The following is a 13,523-nucleotide window of genomic DNA, read 5'->3' as shown; positions in this document are numbered from 1 at the left end:
CCATTCATTTGCTCAGCAAACCCTTTTATTACAGACCTAGCAGAGATAAATAAGCTTAGCCCCTGCCTCCACTGCCCCAGAATCTCATTATATTTTACTTCATTCTTGACCTTAGAAACAATCAAGAAAATCTCAGGCCTCTAAGAGAAACACTAAGAGGTTATTGGTGAAAATGATGTATGTTGTGTCTGTTCTAAAAATAAAAACAGAAACAAATTAATCACTAATCCCTAAACTTAAAGGTATGTTTAGATAGCATAGGATTGCCCTTTCATGAACTCACACATCTTAGTCCACACAATGAATACTTCTTTGCATATGGACCATTAGATTGATTAGACAACAATAAATAATGTTTATGCAGGTAGTTTATCCTTAATCAGGCAATTTATCTTTGTATTAATAGCAAGCCTAAAACATTTAAAATGGGGCATATGCCATAATCTTTGCATTTAAATTCATATTTAAAATAGGACACACCCTAATGTGTGTATCTAAGCAAGATTTGGCCTTGGCCCTTGCATACAAATATATGCATACAATTTACTACAAATGCAATCAGTTCACTGCGTTAAATGGGGAACTTGGGGCTTCAGCCCTTGTCATCGCAGTGTAGTCTGCCCTTGGTGTAACAGGAGGGGTCTGAATTAGAAGATGGCTAAAAACACTGGTTTGTAACCAGGAAACACTGGGAATACAGGGATCTCATGACTACTTATGTACTTCTAGGTAAAACTGCTAGGCACGCAAGGTGGTGCTTGTATGTACTGTAGCCTCAGAGTCTCTCATCAAAGCTTTGAATTTCTGAACAAACTAACAAAAATAGGGCCCTATTTTTATGTACGGTATTCATCTAAAATTCTGGAAAACATCAATTATATTTCCATTAAAAATAAAATTCTGAAAAAATGAACTTACTTGAAAGGAGGGAAAACCGTGTTCTCAGAGCCTCAGTGTATGGTAGGGAAGGCTCCTTTCCATTCTGCTATGATAACGGCTAGAACACTCCACTCAGGCTGCATTTGCTTACCATCTTGAGTCCCTGGCCAGCCACTGCACCTGTTCCCCACAGCCAGGGTCCTCCTCTCCTCTTGGCAACCTGCACACTTGGTCACCATTAATAAAGGCTTGGGAAAGAGAAGGAATCTTGCTACCAATTGACAGGTGCATCTGGTCTATGTTTTGCTCAACCAGAGTTCTACCATAACAATCATTGCTGAGCTAGGGGGAGGTTGTTTTTAGCCACTCATCATTCTAAAAATTAGTATTTCTGTGGTATCCATGGGAATGAGAGTACACTGACCTTTCACGAAAGGCAGAAGGCTTTTGTTGTTGTTGTTTTTAATTTTTACTTTTTTATTATTTTTTAACATTTTTTTAATTTCCCCTTTCCCCTCTGGTAACCACTAGTCCACTGTTCATGTCCATGAGTCTGTCTGTTTGTCCTGTTCATTTGTTGCTTATGGGTTTATATCCCATATATAAGTGATATCGTGTGATTTTCAACCTTTTTTGTCTGGCTTATTTCGCTTAGCATGATTATTTCAAGGTGCATCTACAGAAGGCTTTTGTCCTGATAGTACTGTGGTTGTTCCTCTGTAGACCACTCCAAGAAAAGAAAAGAAAGCAAAATGGCACAAAAGTTCATTTTGCATTTTCTGGTGTAAGCCCAATTCCTAAAATGATGGCCAAGGTCTATAACCAGAAAAGAGTATTCCATGTAAACCTAACTAACATAGCCCTGTCTCTCCTGAACTGCTCCACCAAGTACTCTAGAATTCACCTCAGGGCCCACTGTCAGAAAAAGACACTGGTCATTCAAGTACCACTGTAAGGAGCACTGTTCCTGGGAAATGTGAAGGGTCTATGGGCCTAGATGTGGTGTCTATATGTTGAAGAACATTATGCTGAACCCCAATTATCATTCACCAAGTGCTGTTCCTTGAAGGTAGTTATCACAACTGTAACTAAAGACTGATCTGTAGAATTCTGGTGTCAGTATCTGTTTCACCATTTAGACTGTGAGCTCCATGAGTGTTTATCAATTAGTAGGCTCTCAGTAAATAACCACTGAATGAATGAATCTTTAGCCTAGGCATCCCCTTTCTACAGATGAGGGTTCAAATGTGTAGCCTCACACTCACAAGTCCTAAAGAGTCAACTGTGCCCTCTGAAAGCTTCTTCCTCAGAGCATCCTATTTACAAGGAGTATTCTTTCATGCATTCATTTAACAAACATTTTTGAGTGCCATGCAATGTGCTGGACATTAGGTATAGGGCAGTGAATAAAAGAGACAAAGTCCCTGTCCTCAGGTCAAATAGGGAGAGCTGCAAAGAAGCATAAAGCAGAGAAGGAGAGGGGCTAAGTGTATGTGTGGGTGTTCACCTTTATATAATACAGGTCAGGAAAGGCTTCTCCATTAAGGAGATAGGTAAGCAAAGCCCTGAAACATGTGATGGAGTGAACCACACTGCTTGCTGTCTAGGAGCAGAATGTTCTAGGTACTGAGAATAAGTGCAAAGGACCCTCTTAGTGTGCGTGGTGTGCTTGAGGAACAACAGAGAGACTACCACGTGCAGTGGACCAAGGGGAGAAGGACGGGGGAGAAGATGGTGTAAGCTAGCTTGCAGAGGGCAACGGGCAGATCATGTAAGGACTTGTAAGCTTTGGCTTTCACTCTGGGTGGCAAGAGGAACCACTGGAGCATCTTGAGCAGAGAAGTCATATGATCTGAGTTAGGTTTAAGGTTTAACAGAGAGGGATCATCCTGGTTGATGTGTTGAGAATAGCCTGGGGTGGGGGAACAAGAGCCAGAGCAGAGAATAGTTAGAGGCAACTGCAATAATCCAGGCAAGAGGTTATGAAGGATAAGACCAGGCTAGTAGTTGTTGAGGTGGGAAGAGGACAGATTCTGGATACATCTTGAGAGCAGAGCCCAAACAGACATTATGAAAGAGCACCTAAGCAGAAAATCTTCCACCCAGTCACCTAAATCTTTGTTCAGATCACGAGAAAACTGACATGGTCCCTTATTTTAGAGGGTGGTGATTTCTTCACTTGCTTTCCAAATTAAAAGATACAAGACCATCTTCTAAGATTGCCACACTGTGTAATGATCAATTGACCTCTCACTAGTAGAAACTTCTCCCCAGAGCATGCCCAGACCCATTGGACCTGAAGAGGCAGGGGGAAACAAAGTTAATTCCAAACTGGGGATAAACAAGTCAGAATATTAACCATCTAACTAGCTGGGGGCATTTAGTTCAAATTCAGTTTAAAGTGAACCCACTGCACTCCTCCCCTTAAAAAAATTCTTCCCATTAAACACACAAAAAAAACTATTCCTCATCATAGCCTCCAACATCCTAGACAGGGAGTGATTTTTAAGGACTATTTCTAAAGTACGCCAGTGAAAAGTTGTCTTGTTTTGCTTTTTAAAATCTTAACATGGGCAAATATTCCATAATTAAGGCAATTTTAACAATAGTAGATAATAATTTGACTATAAATTGTAAGGAATGTAATGACTGCTTATTCTGGCACTAAGGAAACAGGACTTACTGTGAAGTGACTGCCAAGAAAAATGATACTCCCACTCAGACTGGACCATTGCAAGTAGTAACTGTTAACCACATGCTTTACACTGCAGTTTTCAAGGACATGGTGCTTTGTTTTCATCTCTAACCAAACACCATACTGAAAACTCAATGGAGACAAACCATGTGGTAGAATAGAAACAATAACTGAAGGAATAAAAGTATTCTATGGCTTAATGCTTGCTGGAATGCTGACATCAAGGGTATGGAGAACTAAGAAAATCTCTCCAGTCCAAAAGAAACCACTTCTAGTTCGCCCCTATAGACAGAAGTCCAAAAGGCTGAAAGAGGCTGGCAAATGCCAATCGACAAAATAGCTGTGAGAAGACAGGACTAGCATGAAATGAATGGCTGGGATGAAGCTAAAACCAGGTGACCTAGAGTTAGACTAGACAAAGACAGCAATCTTGCCTGGGGCCTGACCTGAGCCTTCTGGGGAAGAGGGAAGTGAGCACCTGGTAGAAAGGCTGAAGCAAGGAACAGGGGCAAAGGCAGCCAGCCTCTCTTCTTTAGAAGCACCTCCACAGGTACAGCTAAGTTTCTATTAATGTCTGGAACAGACGATGTAAGAAGAAACCATTTGTCTACCAAGATTAAAACAAACCACATGAAATACTCAGATCCTACCTACAAGCAAGCTGAGAAATAAATAATGACACTCTAAATTAAAAAAAAAAAAGAAAGAAAGAAACTTTATTTTTCCCTCTTACTTAGGCATCTAGGACTGAATGTATTGGAAAATTGTACATAAATAGCTTAAAATAAGTTAATTGAATTAAAAAGGCATAAATAGAAATAACCATTCCTAGAATGAATACAAAAGTAAAATATCATGCTTGAACTTATTTTTGAACTACAAACATTTCTCAAATACTTACCATTTGCCATGCCATGCAATAGAAATTGGAGATACATGGTCTCTCAGATCAGGCATAATTGGGCAAGAAGGGCTTTTTTTTTTTTAAGGTTCAAATAGCCACAGGGTCAGAAACAAGAACCATCAAATATATGCTCATTCCTAACACAGTACTCCCATTCTTAACTTCTAGTGTTTCTTTAATTGTAATTATACATTTACTTAGTTTGATACATGTTTAAAAGGGAAATCTATATTCAAATATTTAAATCTGTCAACTCTTACTAAAAACCATCTCTTGCCTCTGGTGACTTCAGGTCAGAATGTCAGTTTCCCAAGGTGAACACAGCATACAGTAACAGTATTAGGAACTAAATGTAACTTGGGTGTTCTAGAGGGTTTAGAAGACAAGGTACAGAGGAATAAAGTCACCAATCAAATGCTCTGAAATGAATAAGCGACTGAATTAATAACATACAAGCTTTAACCTATTTTTTAAAAAAGAAAAGGACAAAGTGACACATAGAATTGAGTCCTTATTGATCCAGCACTGTTGGGGAACTAGGTACTCTAAATAGGTAAATGTGCAAGTTAGCTGAACTTTCTTCTCTTTCTAGTACAATTTTTGCCTTTTGGCTATGTCTACTCTTTCTAAAATAAAACTTTCAGAATTTTGAAATTAGAATACACCAAACACAATTCTTGAATACTGCCCTGAAATATACAGTGCCCTCAAGAATTACAGAGGTGCCTCTGAGCATTCACCCATCCTAAAAGTTCTCAAACTGCGAAGATCAGCAAGTTCTGGATCTATTGTTCAGCTTCTGGTCTCGCCACCTGTTTCACACTGGCATCTCTGACTTCTCTCCTAATGTCACCTTGCCTGCTTCTAAAACCATCCCTACCTCTTACCCCTCCACTCTCGGACCAGCATTACTTGTTACTTCTAATCAGCCATTGACTGGGAAGTCAGATAACCTAAGTGGTTTATCTTCTCACATTTAAACCTATCTACATAATTTGAATGTAAGTGCCTCAAAAGCTTGGTTTCAGTTTTAAACTTCTTTGAATCCCCAGCACCTAGCAATCTGCTATTGATAGATGAGCTATTCAATAAATGATTGTGGATGATAAATTTCTGAAGGCCTTTTCTCCAAGCAGACAGAATGCATGGGCTTTATGACAGCTGTTTCCATCACTTAGCTTTCCTGCTCACTTCCACATTCCCAGCTGTGTTCTGGATGGCTGTGCAGGCCAGAAGCCTAGGGATTTACCGTACTTCTATTTCTTGATAAGATACTTGAAGAGAATAAACACATGGCAAAGAGGACATTAAAGTAAGGGATAAAGAGATATATGTATTTTTTTTTTTTTTACCAATAAAGGGAAAGGGAAGAAATATCACCTAGCACACTGACAACTAATCAATAAATAACAAGGTTGGGTTCCTTTCTAATTCTCTCCAAAGTACTTACTCCCAATGCCCTAGTCTTATTTCTCAACCCTCAGCAAAGCATCACTGGTTATGACGTATACTGAATCTTGATTAAAAACTATTTTTTTCTAAGTTTAACAAACCTTCCTCTTAAATGCAAGTAACCAAAATTAACACAAGCACGCACTGAGTCTAAATTAGAGCTCTGTACTGAGACAACACTGTGAATTTCATTGGAAAATTTAGAATCACAGAATCTGAGATGGAAGAGACATCAGAGATCATCCAGGGCAGTGGTTCTGAACGATGGCTGCTCATCAGAACCACTGGGGAGCTTTTAAAAATTTATTATGACCTAGTCCCACTGCCAGGATGTATGATTTAATTAGTCTGGGGTGCTACACAGGCCATTTGATTTTAAAAGCTCTCCAAGTGGTTCTAATGTGTAGCCAGGGCTAAGAATCCCTGACCTAAGCCAGCACTCTTAACACTCCTCACTCCTATTTTTCAAAGGAAAAAGAACCTCACCAAAGGTATCAGACAACTAATTTATCACAGAGCTAGGCTAGAACTGCTCTTTCCAATAAACCATGTCCTCTCCATGTAAACTATTCCATCTAGGACAGTGGTGTTTCTCCTGCCTCTATTATAAATTTCTCTCCTCAGTAAGCCAACATCCCCATCTAGCCCAAAGTAAATGCATTTTCTTAATATTCTTTGCCTTGGAATCCCATTACATAATTCTTGAAAACCTAAACTATGTATGTTTCCCTCTAGTACCCACTTCTTTTCTCTCAAAGAACTCTTGGAGGTTAATCAGGCATGGTTTCCTTTTTTTAAAAAGCCACATTGCCTTTCCTCGGATAAATTGGACTTAGCCCACCCTTTTCACCATTATCACATGGGTCTACTTTCAAATCTCTTGCCAGTTTCACCTCCAATTCCCTTTCAGGCCACTTAATTTCTATCACCTCTAATTCTCTTTTGGCACACTTAATTTCTAGTTTGTACCTGCCCTGCCATACGTCACAGACTTCCCTCTTCTCTTGGCTTAAACTCTTTCCATTTTGTGAAAGATGTCTTTTTCCCTGAAGCAGCCTCTTTTACTCTGCCAGTTAGTCATGCCGGGTTCTTTTTTTCTTCCCCCAAGCAGCTGGTCTTTTTGATGTCTGGCACACATTTATCTGGGCTTCCAATAAGATGTTTTTACATAGTTTCCAGGCTTCCTGGAGGTTATTGACTTTTTTTTAACTCTTCCATTCAATTTTTTCCTAATTTCTAACATTTGTTAGAGTTTCTTTTTCAAAACTTGAATACCTGGCTGATGGATCTCTTTGATTTTTCTTTCCCACCAGATTGCTGAATTAAATGCATCAGAACTTAAATATAATATTTCAAATTACCTCCAGGATGGAATTGCTTCATGAATTTTCCACACTTTCATGTTCTCTATAGTAAGCAACAGATGTTTAACCAAGTGGAACTGAAAATGCTAGTTCTTACCTGTTCGTATTTTGGTGTCTGCTTACATAAAATATTCTGATATCCTTAAGCCTGTGTTCCTCTGCTTGGTAAAGACATAAAACTCAAGATTTTATTTTTTAAAAGGTAACTGATGTGCACTGAACAGCTTTACATCCTGAATCTAATGTGTTAAATTACTCTCTAAATTTGCTTTAAATTGCCTATTCACAAAAGTCTCAACTGTTTGTTCCTTTAAAAAGTATAATTCAAAAAGAGAAAACAGAATTCTGAATCTTTCTGAAAAATTCCTATAGCACTTGGTTATTATAATGAAGTGATGAAGATGAGTACTCCTCCCAAAGTATAAAAACATTCTCCATGTTATACCAACATATCATGGAGCCTTATTCTAAATTTATTTCACGTCAGAAGTTTAGATCCAAAAGATTATCTGAAGAACAAGGTCCATGGGATAACGATCTATCATCAAGGCAGTATAATCCCATCATAGCACTGGTATCCTCACAGAGAATGCGATAGAATTATCTATGTCATACTCTCCACTTGTTTAACTATTGTACTTGGTACTACTGGGCACACAAAAATATCAGGAGCTGCCATCTCTTGTCCTCAGCTTGCTTACATTTAGGGAGAAAGGACACACATGTGCCTGTACACACAATTAACTATAATGCAATATAGTTATGTGCAAAGATCACGGATCTGATGCAAGCAGAGAATTAATAAGAAGAGTGTATATAACCCTAGGGAGTTTAGAAATGACCCAATGAAAGTGTCATTCGAGATACTTGGAGCCATTGAAACTCAAAGCAGAGGAATGACTCCATTCGAATCACTGCTGAGAGGAAATAAAGCTGGCAACGTTCGGGATGGAATGAGAAGGTAACAGACAAGTGGCAGGTAAATCAGTTAAGAACTATTTAAAACAGTCTCCTAACAGCTCTCCCTGTATTTATTCCCTCCTTGCTCCAGCAATCCTTAACTAGCAGTGCCACTAGCTATCTTCCTAAAACAGCTTGACTATTGACATTTACCTCCTCAGAAGCCATCACTGGCTCCAAATGGCCCAGGAATTACAATTTATATTACTCCTGTTAACACCAGATTGTTTATGTCTGGGTATAAAACTCTGCCTGCAAAGGACGTGATTGGATTGGATCCTCTACTACAGCATCACAATAGTATTGTGATGATTGTCTTTTACTAGTAGTTAATTCATTGCCCTCTCACAGCTTATATTTCTAAAATCAGCCCTCACAGGAGTTGGGAAGGTACTTTCTTGTCTTACTATCTGTACAACATAGCATAGACTATACTCTGGATCATATAAGACCTAGGTTCAAATCCTAACTCTACCATTCACTAGCCGTGAGACTGAATATATTTCTAAATTCCTTTGGACCTCCATTTCCTTATCTGTAAAATGGGGGTGGATGAAGATAATTTTGACTTCATATGGTTGTTGTCGATTTTAAATGAGACAATCATGTAAAGCCCTTAGTGCAGGACCAGGCCCAGAGAAAGCACTCAAGAGCTACTATCTCTTTTCACAAAGCCAGTATGCACTTTTTATAAACATATATGGAAACAACCTCGAGTGGTAAAACAGTTATTAGGGAGCCAGAGACACTTCCAACTGATTTAGGTTAATACTGATGTTGTTTCCCTTGTAAAGGCAACAAAAACTTCCATTTTTCATTCCTCAGTCATCTCCAGCTAATTCTGAAATTGCATGCAACCCATGAGTCAAATAAAAAAATAAATTATGCTGCATCAAACATTTTATATTTATATGTTTTAACTAAAGATTGAACTGTATAAGCCAGAACTTTTATTAAGTTCTTTTATAAGCATATCCAGGAGGAAGTTCCTGTACTACCTGGGACAATTTCTATACTGACAGTCCCTGTAGTTTAATTAGATCCTCTTCTCAAGTGAAACACAGGGAGTCAAAATGATGATTCCAACAGAATAGACAATCACAAGTTCTCTGCAAATCCAACCCATCTACTTAAAATGGGGAAGAGGGAATACAAAACTTGAAGACATATACTGTGTGTGTTACGTGCAATAATCAACTCAGTATCAGAACGTATTCCCACCTCTCTCCCTCACACACTTTTCAATGTAATCCTTACAGATTATGCACTTCCCAGAATCCTTAGGGATATACACGTGTGTGCGCACACGTGTGTGTGCATGCACGCCTGCAGGTGCGTTACTCATGAACATAAACAGAAGAGGAAACACTCCAAAATCACAACTACAATAAGAAGTTCTCCTTGGTATCATTCAAGGTCACTATGGAAGGGGCCCCTAGCAACCTTAAGAACGTTTCTAACCAACTGCCTCAAAGACAATTTCGGCAAAGATAAGATTAGTAATAAAATGCCAATCATTACATATCCTGTCTTTATGATGAAAGGCACAATGAAAATGGTTCGATTTTTAAATTTCTTAATAGTATTTTTTACTAGTGAACTAGCATTACCTAGCTAACGCTTTAGTCCCAAATCCCTTCTCCCTTAGAACTTCCTGGGCACTCTTTTCTCCTCATCTGTACCACTCATATGGTACTTTCCACACATCATGTATTCCAATTATGTGTATGCACGGCATCTCTCCCTACTACCTGAAAATGTCCTGGTGGCAGAGGCCCCTCCTGCCCTTCTTGCTGCCTCCACAATGCCAAGCACAAAATGTTGTACATAGTAGATGCTCCAAAAAGATATGTCCATTGAAAGCTGAACAAAAAAACTATCCTTTGTGTTAAGAATCCCTTGTAATCATGGCATCTGGGCTACCCATTATATGATAAGGACAGGGGTCATTGTAGGACCTTAGCTGGAAACCCTGTCAGCATGATGTACTCCCCCAACACCCTTGAGAACACATCAAATCATCTTAATTATGATCTAAAAAGACTGAAAGTCCTTAAGAAAATGGAGTATTCTTAAAGTCTGTTCAAACCTCTAGAATGCAAGTGCAAGGCCCCTGAGAATAAAACCTTAAACTTGGGCTAAGCCTGGGGCTAGGCACCCAGACATTGTGACCTTTGCCTGGAAAACAATCCTGGACATATTGTACTTAAAAAATACATATCCCTCCCCCCTACACCAATGCGAGTGGCAATTCATTCAGACACAAGCTGAATACAAGTCACTATATTGACTATCCTCCCCAAAATGACCAAAATTATATGAGTGTAGCCCAGGGAAGACAAGGCTAACATATGCATCTGGAGAGGCCAGGCCGATGGTAAAGATTACCCGTTTCTATACTGGCCGTCTAAAGGTATTTATTTGGGTCTGTCTGTGTTGTGACAGTGTCCTAGACACAAATGAATGCCTCTAACACTCCACATTTTTGAGCCATTCAGTCATGCATTTTTGTTATTGTTGAAAGTGGTGCGAAATTGCACTGCATGAGCTAAAGTCCTTGGTGGTCTTCCAAGGATTCCAGCTAAAAAGGCACTTCCTTTGTTCTTCAGGAGAATGCAGTCCAGTAGGTCATTCAAAAGGGGAAATAAAAGCAGCAGCCCTGGGAGGGAGATGAAGGACAAGACAAAAAGAATAAAATGTTTTGGGTGTGAGCACATTAGCTTCCATTTCCTGCTGCTGGTCACTAATGACTCTCCTATCTTTGGGGGGTAAATGTCCAAATAGACATTCATGCAAAAAATATTCCTCAGGTGTTTTCTGGGGATCATGATGATCAAAAGGAACACCTAGCACATCCCTTGAGCACCCATCAAACTTCTTTTTCCCTGGGATGCTGGTTGGGGAAGATGTCCTGCCTTGGCAAGACTGCAGGAGCAAAGTTGGAAAAAGTGGGGAGGGCATTTCACAACCCACTCCCTGAAAGCCTCTAGTCCATCTCAAAGGCACATATTGTTTGCATGAGCAGAAGATGAAAACTTGTCACATTCCCATTAAGTGCCTCACTGCATCTATCCCTTCAAAATGTGAGAATGACAAGTGTAACCTTCACGCCAATCATCTCTGCTGGGCCCAAGCCCAAACCGTGTAGGGCACAAAGACCCCAGGTCTGACCTGCGGAGCCCCAAGCTTCAGTGGCTGCTAGTTCACGTTTTCTGACGGGTGCGGGGGAGGGAAAGGAAAGAGGGCTTTTCAGACCTCTCTACAACCAATAAAATCTTGCCTCTGTGAGGACATACTTGAGCTCCTTAAAAGACAGGCAGCTCAAGGACAAATAGTCTCTAACCAGTAGTGTGTTATTTGATAACTGCCAAGGTGCAGTGGGCTCCTAGGCTGCTCCAACAATTTCTTGGGTTCTATTTCTAGACAGATGCCGGTTACAATCAGAAAGTGCCGAATAACTTCTCTCAATTACCTTTGTAATTTATATTAATTGATGACTGCACTTAATCTCTAAGATTATTAATAGCCTTTCTAAAAAATGACCCCAAGTTTTCCTAAGCCTTTGGAATTGTCTGGTTGGAATTACAGTATTTCTTTTGCTGGCTGCAGGCCCCCTGCCTGCCCCACCCTGGTGACCATCTCCAAGAGGCAAAGGCGTGCTCTGCTCACTTCCATGAAAGGTTCGGAATAGAGGCTTGGCCCCAGGGCTCGAATCGCTCTCTTCTCCGTTAGGTTATGCTGGCCACCAGCCAGCTAGATTCGTGGTTCTTTCTGAACCCTCCGGGCGAAGAGGCTACCTGCGCCGCCGCTGGCCCCATCGCGGCCCGCGGGGCTGCGCGCAACAGTTGGACGAATGAGAGAGCGCAACCTGGAGGGGACCTGTCGGGCCAAAGCCGCTGACCGGCATTCCAAGAAGGGCTTTCACAAATACCCCCGCGCACCCACCAGCGCCGAAATCCAGTGAAATTTTCCACAGGCTAAAGCGTCCCATTTGCATAACCATCTCCGAGCTCAGATTCAGGTTTCCTGTAATCAGTCCTTTCAAAGGTTTGTAATTCAATGTGCAATTAACCCTTAAAATTAGGTGAGAAAAAAGAATGAGGGAAAATACCCTTTTCATCCAACACCTTCTGGAAAACAGGAGAGTTCCCAAAAGTCAGGGTTTGTAGGGGTGGAGAGTCGTTTGGTTTTTAAAGGCGACTTCTACCGCCGCTGTAGTTACTAAAACTCCTAATCCTTGTCAGCGGTGGGAGAGAGGCGAGAGAGGGTTTTTTAAAGAACATCAACGAAACATCAAGTTCCACGTCTTGCGTCCCCTCGGAATCCGGCAACCTTTAGAAGGTTCTCCCACCCGGCCTCCCGTCACCCACACAACAAAGCGGGGAGCCCAGTAAGAAGTTCAACCCGGAAAAGGCGAGGGAGCCGGTGACACGCACTCTGCAGGCCAGAGTCCTCTGGAGCTTCCTGGGACTGGGAAGACTGCGGGGGAGGGGAGGAGGCAGAGCGCGGGAGTGGCACCGGGCAATTTGGTGGCGCCCGGCCACTCGTAACGCCCGGAGGGCCGCCGCGTCCGCGGGAACTTTCTACGCAGGGGCTCGCTCACTCTCCCTCTGGGCTACCTGCGTCCGGCACGGGGACGGCGGGCAAGGGGTCTTCTGCGGCCCCTCCTCCGTGGTTCCCATCTCTGTGCTCGCCCCCTGGGGGCTCCCACCTACCGTTGATCTCATGCGTGGGGGCATCGTTCTTGTTGAAGCCTTTGGACACGTAGAGACGTCGCACTTCCGAGCAACTTTTCGACTTGAGCTCTGCAGCCAGCAGCGCGGCCCTTAGTACGGCCAGGGTGCAGAGAAGCGCCGGCAAGCCGAGCCGTGCCATGGTGCGAGACCCGCAGACGCACTCCCACCTTCGGGACTGGACGGAAAGTGGTGGGCGTGGAGTCGGGGGCTCACGAGTAGAGCGAGAGGGTGAGGGAGTTGTAGTAGGAGTTGGAGGAGGAGAGCGTCAGGAGGAGGATTCGCGGGGTGAAGGAAAGTGGAGCTGGGCCTCGCGCGTCAGGCAACGGTCCCCGGTGCCAGGCGCCCGGCCAGGGTAGGAGAAGGAGGAGGAAGGTGCACGGCCCTAGGGAACGGAGGCGCGGACCGGTGACCTCGGGGCTCCGCGAGGACAGCAAACCGGTCGAGCTGCCCGGCCGGCGGGACAGGGGCGCGAGGAAAGAGGATAAGGTGGTGGCAGGCGCTGCGGGGCGTGTGGGCGGCAGCTGCTGGAGCTC

The 13,523-nt window shown here is 42.2% G+C and overlaps 1 protein-coding gene across 1 annotated transcript in view; it reads right to left on the bottom strand.

Annotated features, from left to right (window-relative positions):
- GPC4 (glypican 4) overlaps positions 1-13,244 on the bottom strand; it is a 102,712-nt gene extending 89,468 nt beyond the window's left edge. The window contains exon 1 of the mRNA XM_006921526.3: positions 12,970-13,244. Coding sequence (XP_006921588.1) covers positions 12,970-13,129 — 160 coding nt within the window. The 5' untranslated portion in view covers positions 13,130-13,244. The remainder of the gene's footprint in view (positions 1-12,969) is intronic.
- Between the last annotated feature and the right edge of the window lie 279 nt (positions 13,245-13,523).

This window comes from Pteropus alecto, unplaced genomic scaffold (genome assembly GCF_000325575.1).
Source record: "Pteropus alecto unplaced genomic scaffold, ASM32557v1 scaffold19, whole genome shotgun sequence".
Taxonomy (NCBI): Eukaryota; Metazoa; Chordata; class Mammalia; order Chiroptera; family Pteropodidae; genus Pteropus; species Pteropus alecto.
Note: the sequence above shows the minus strand (reverse complement) of the source record. Positions and strands in the feature narration are given on the sequence as shown.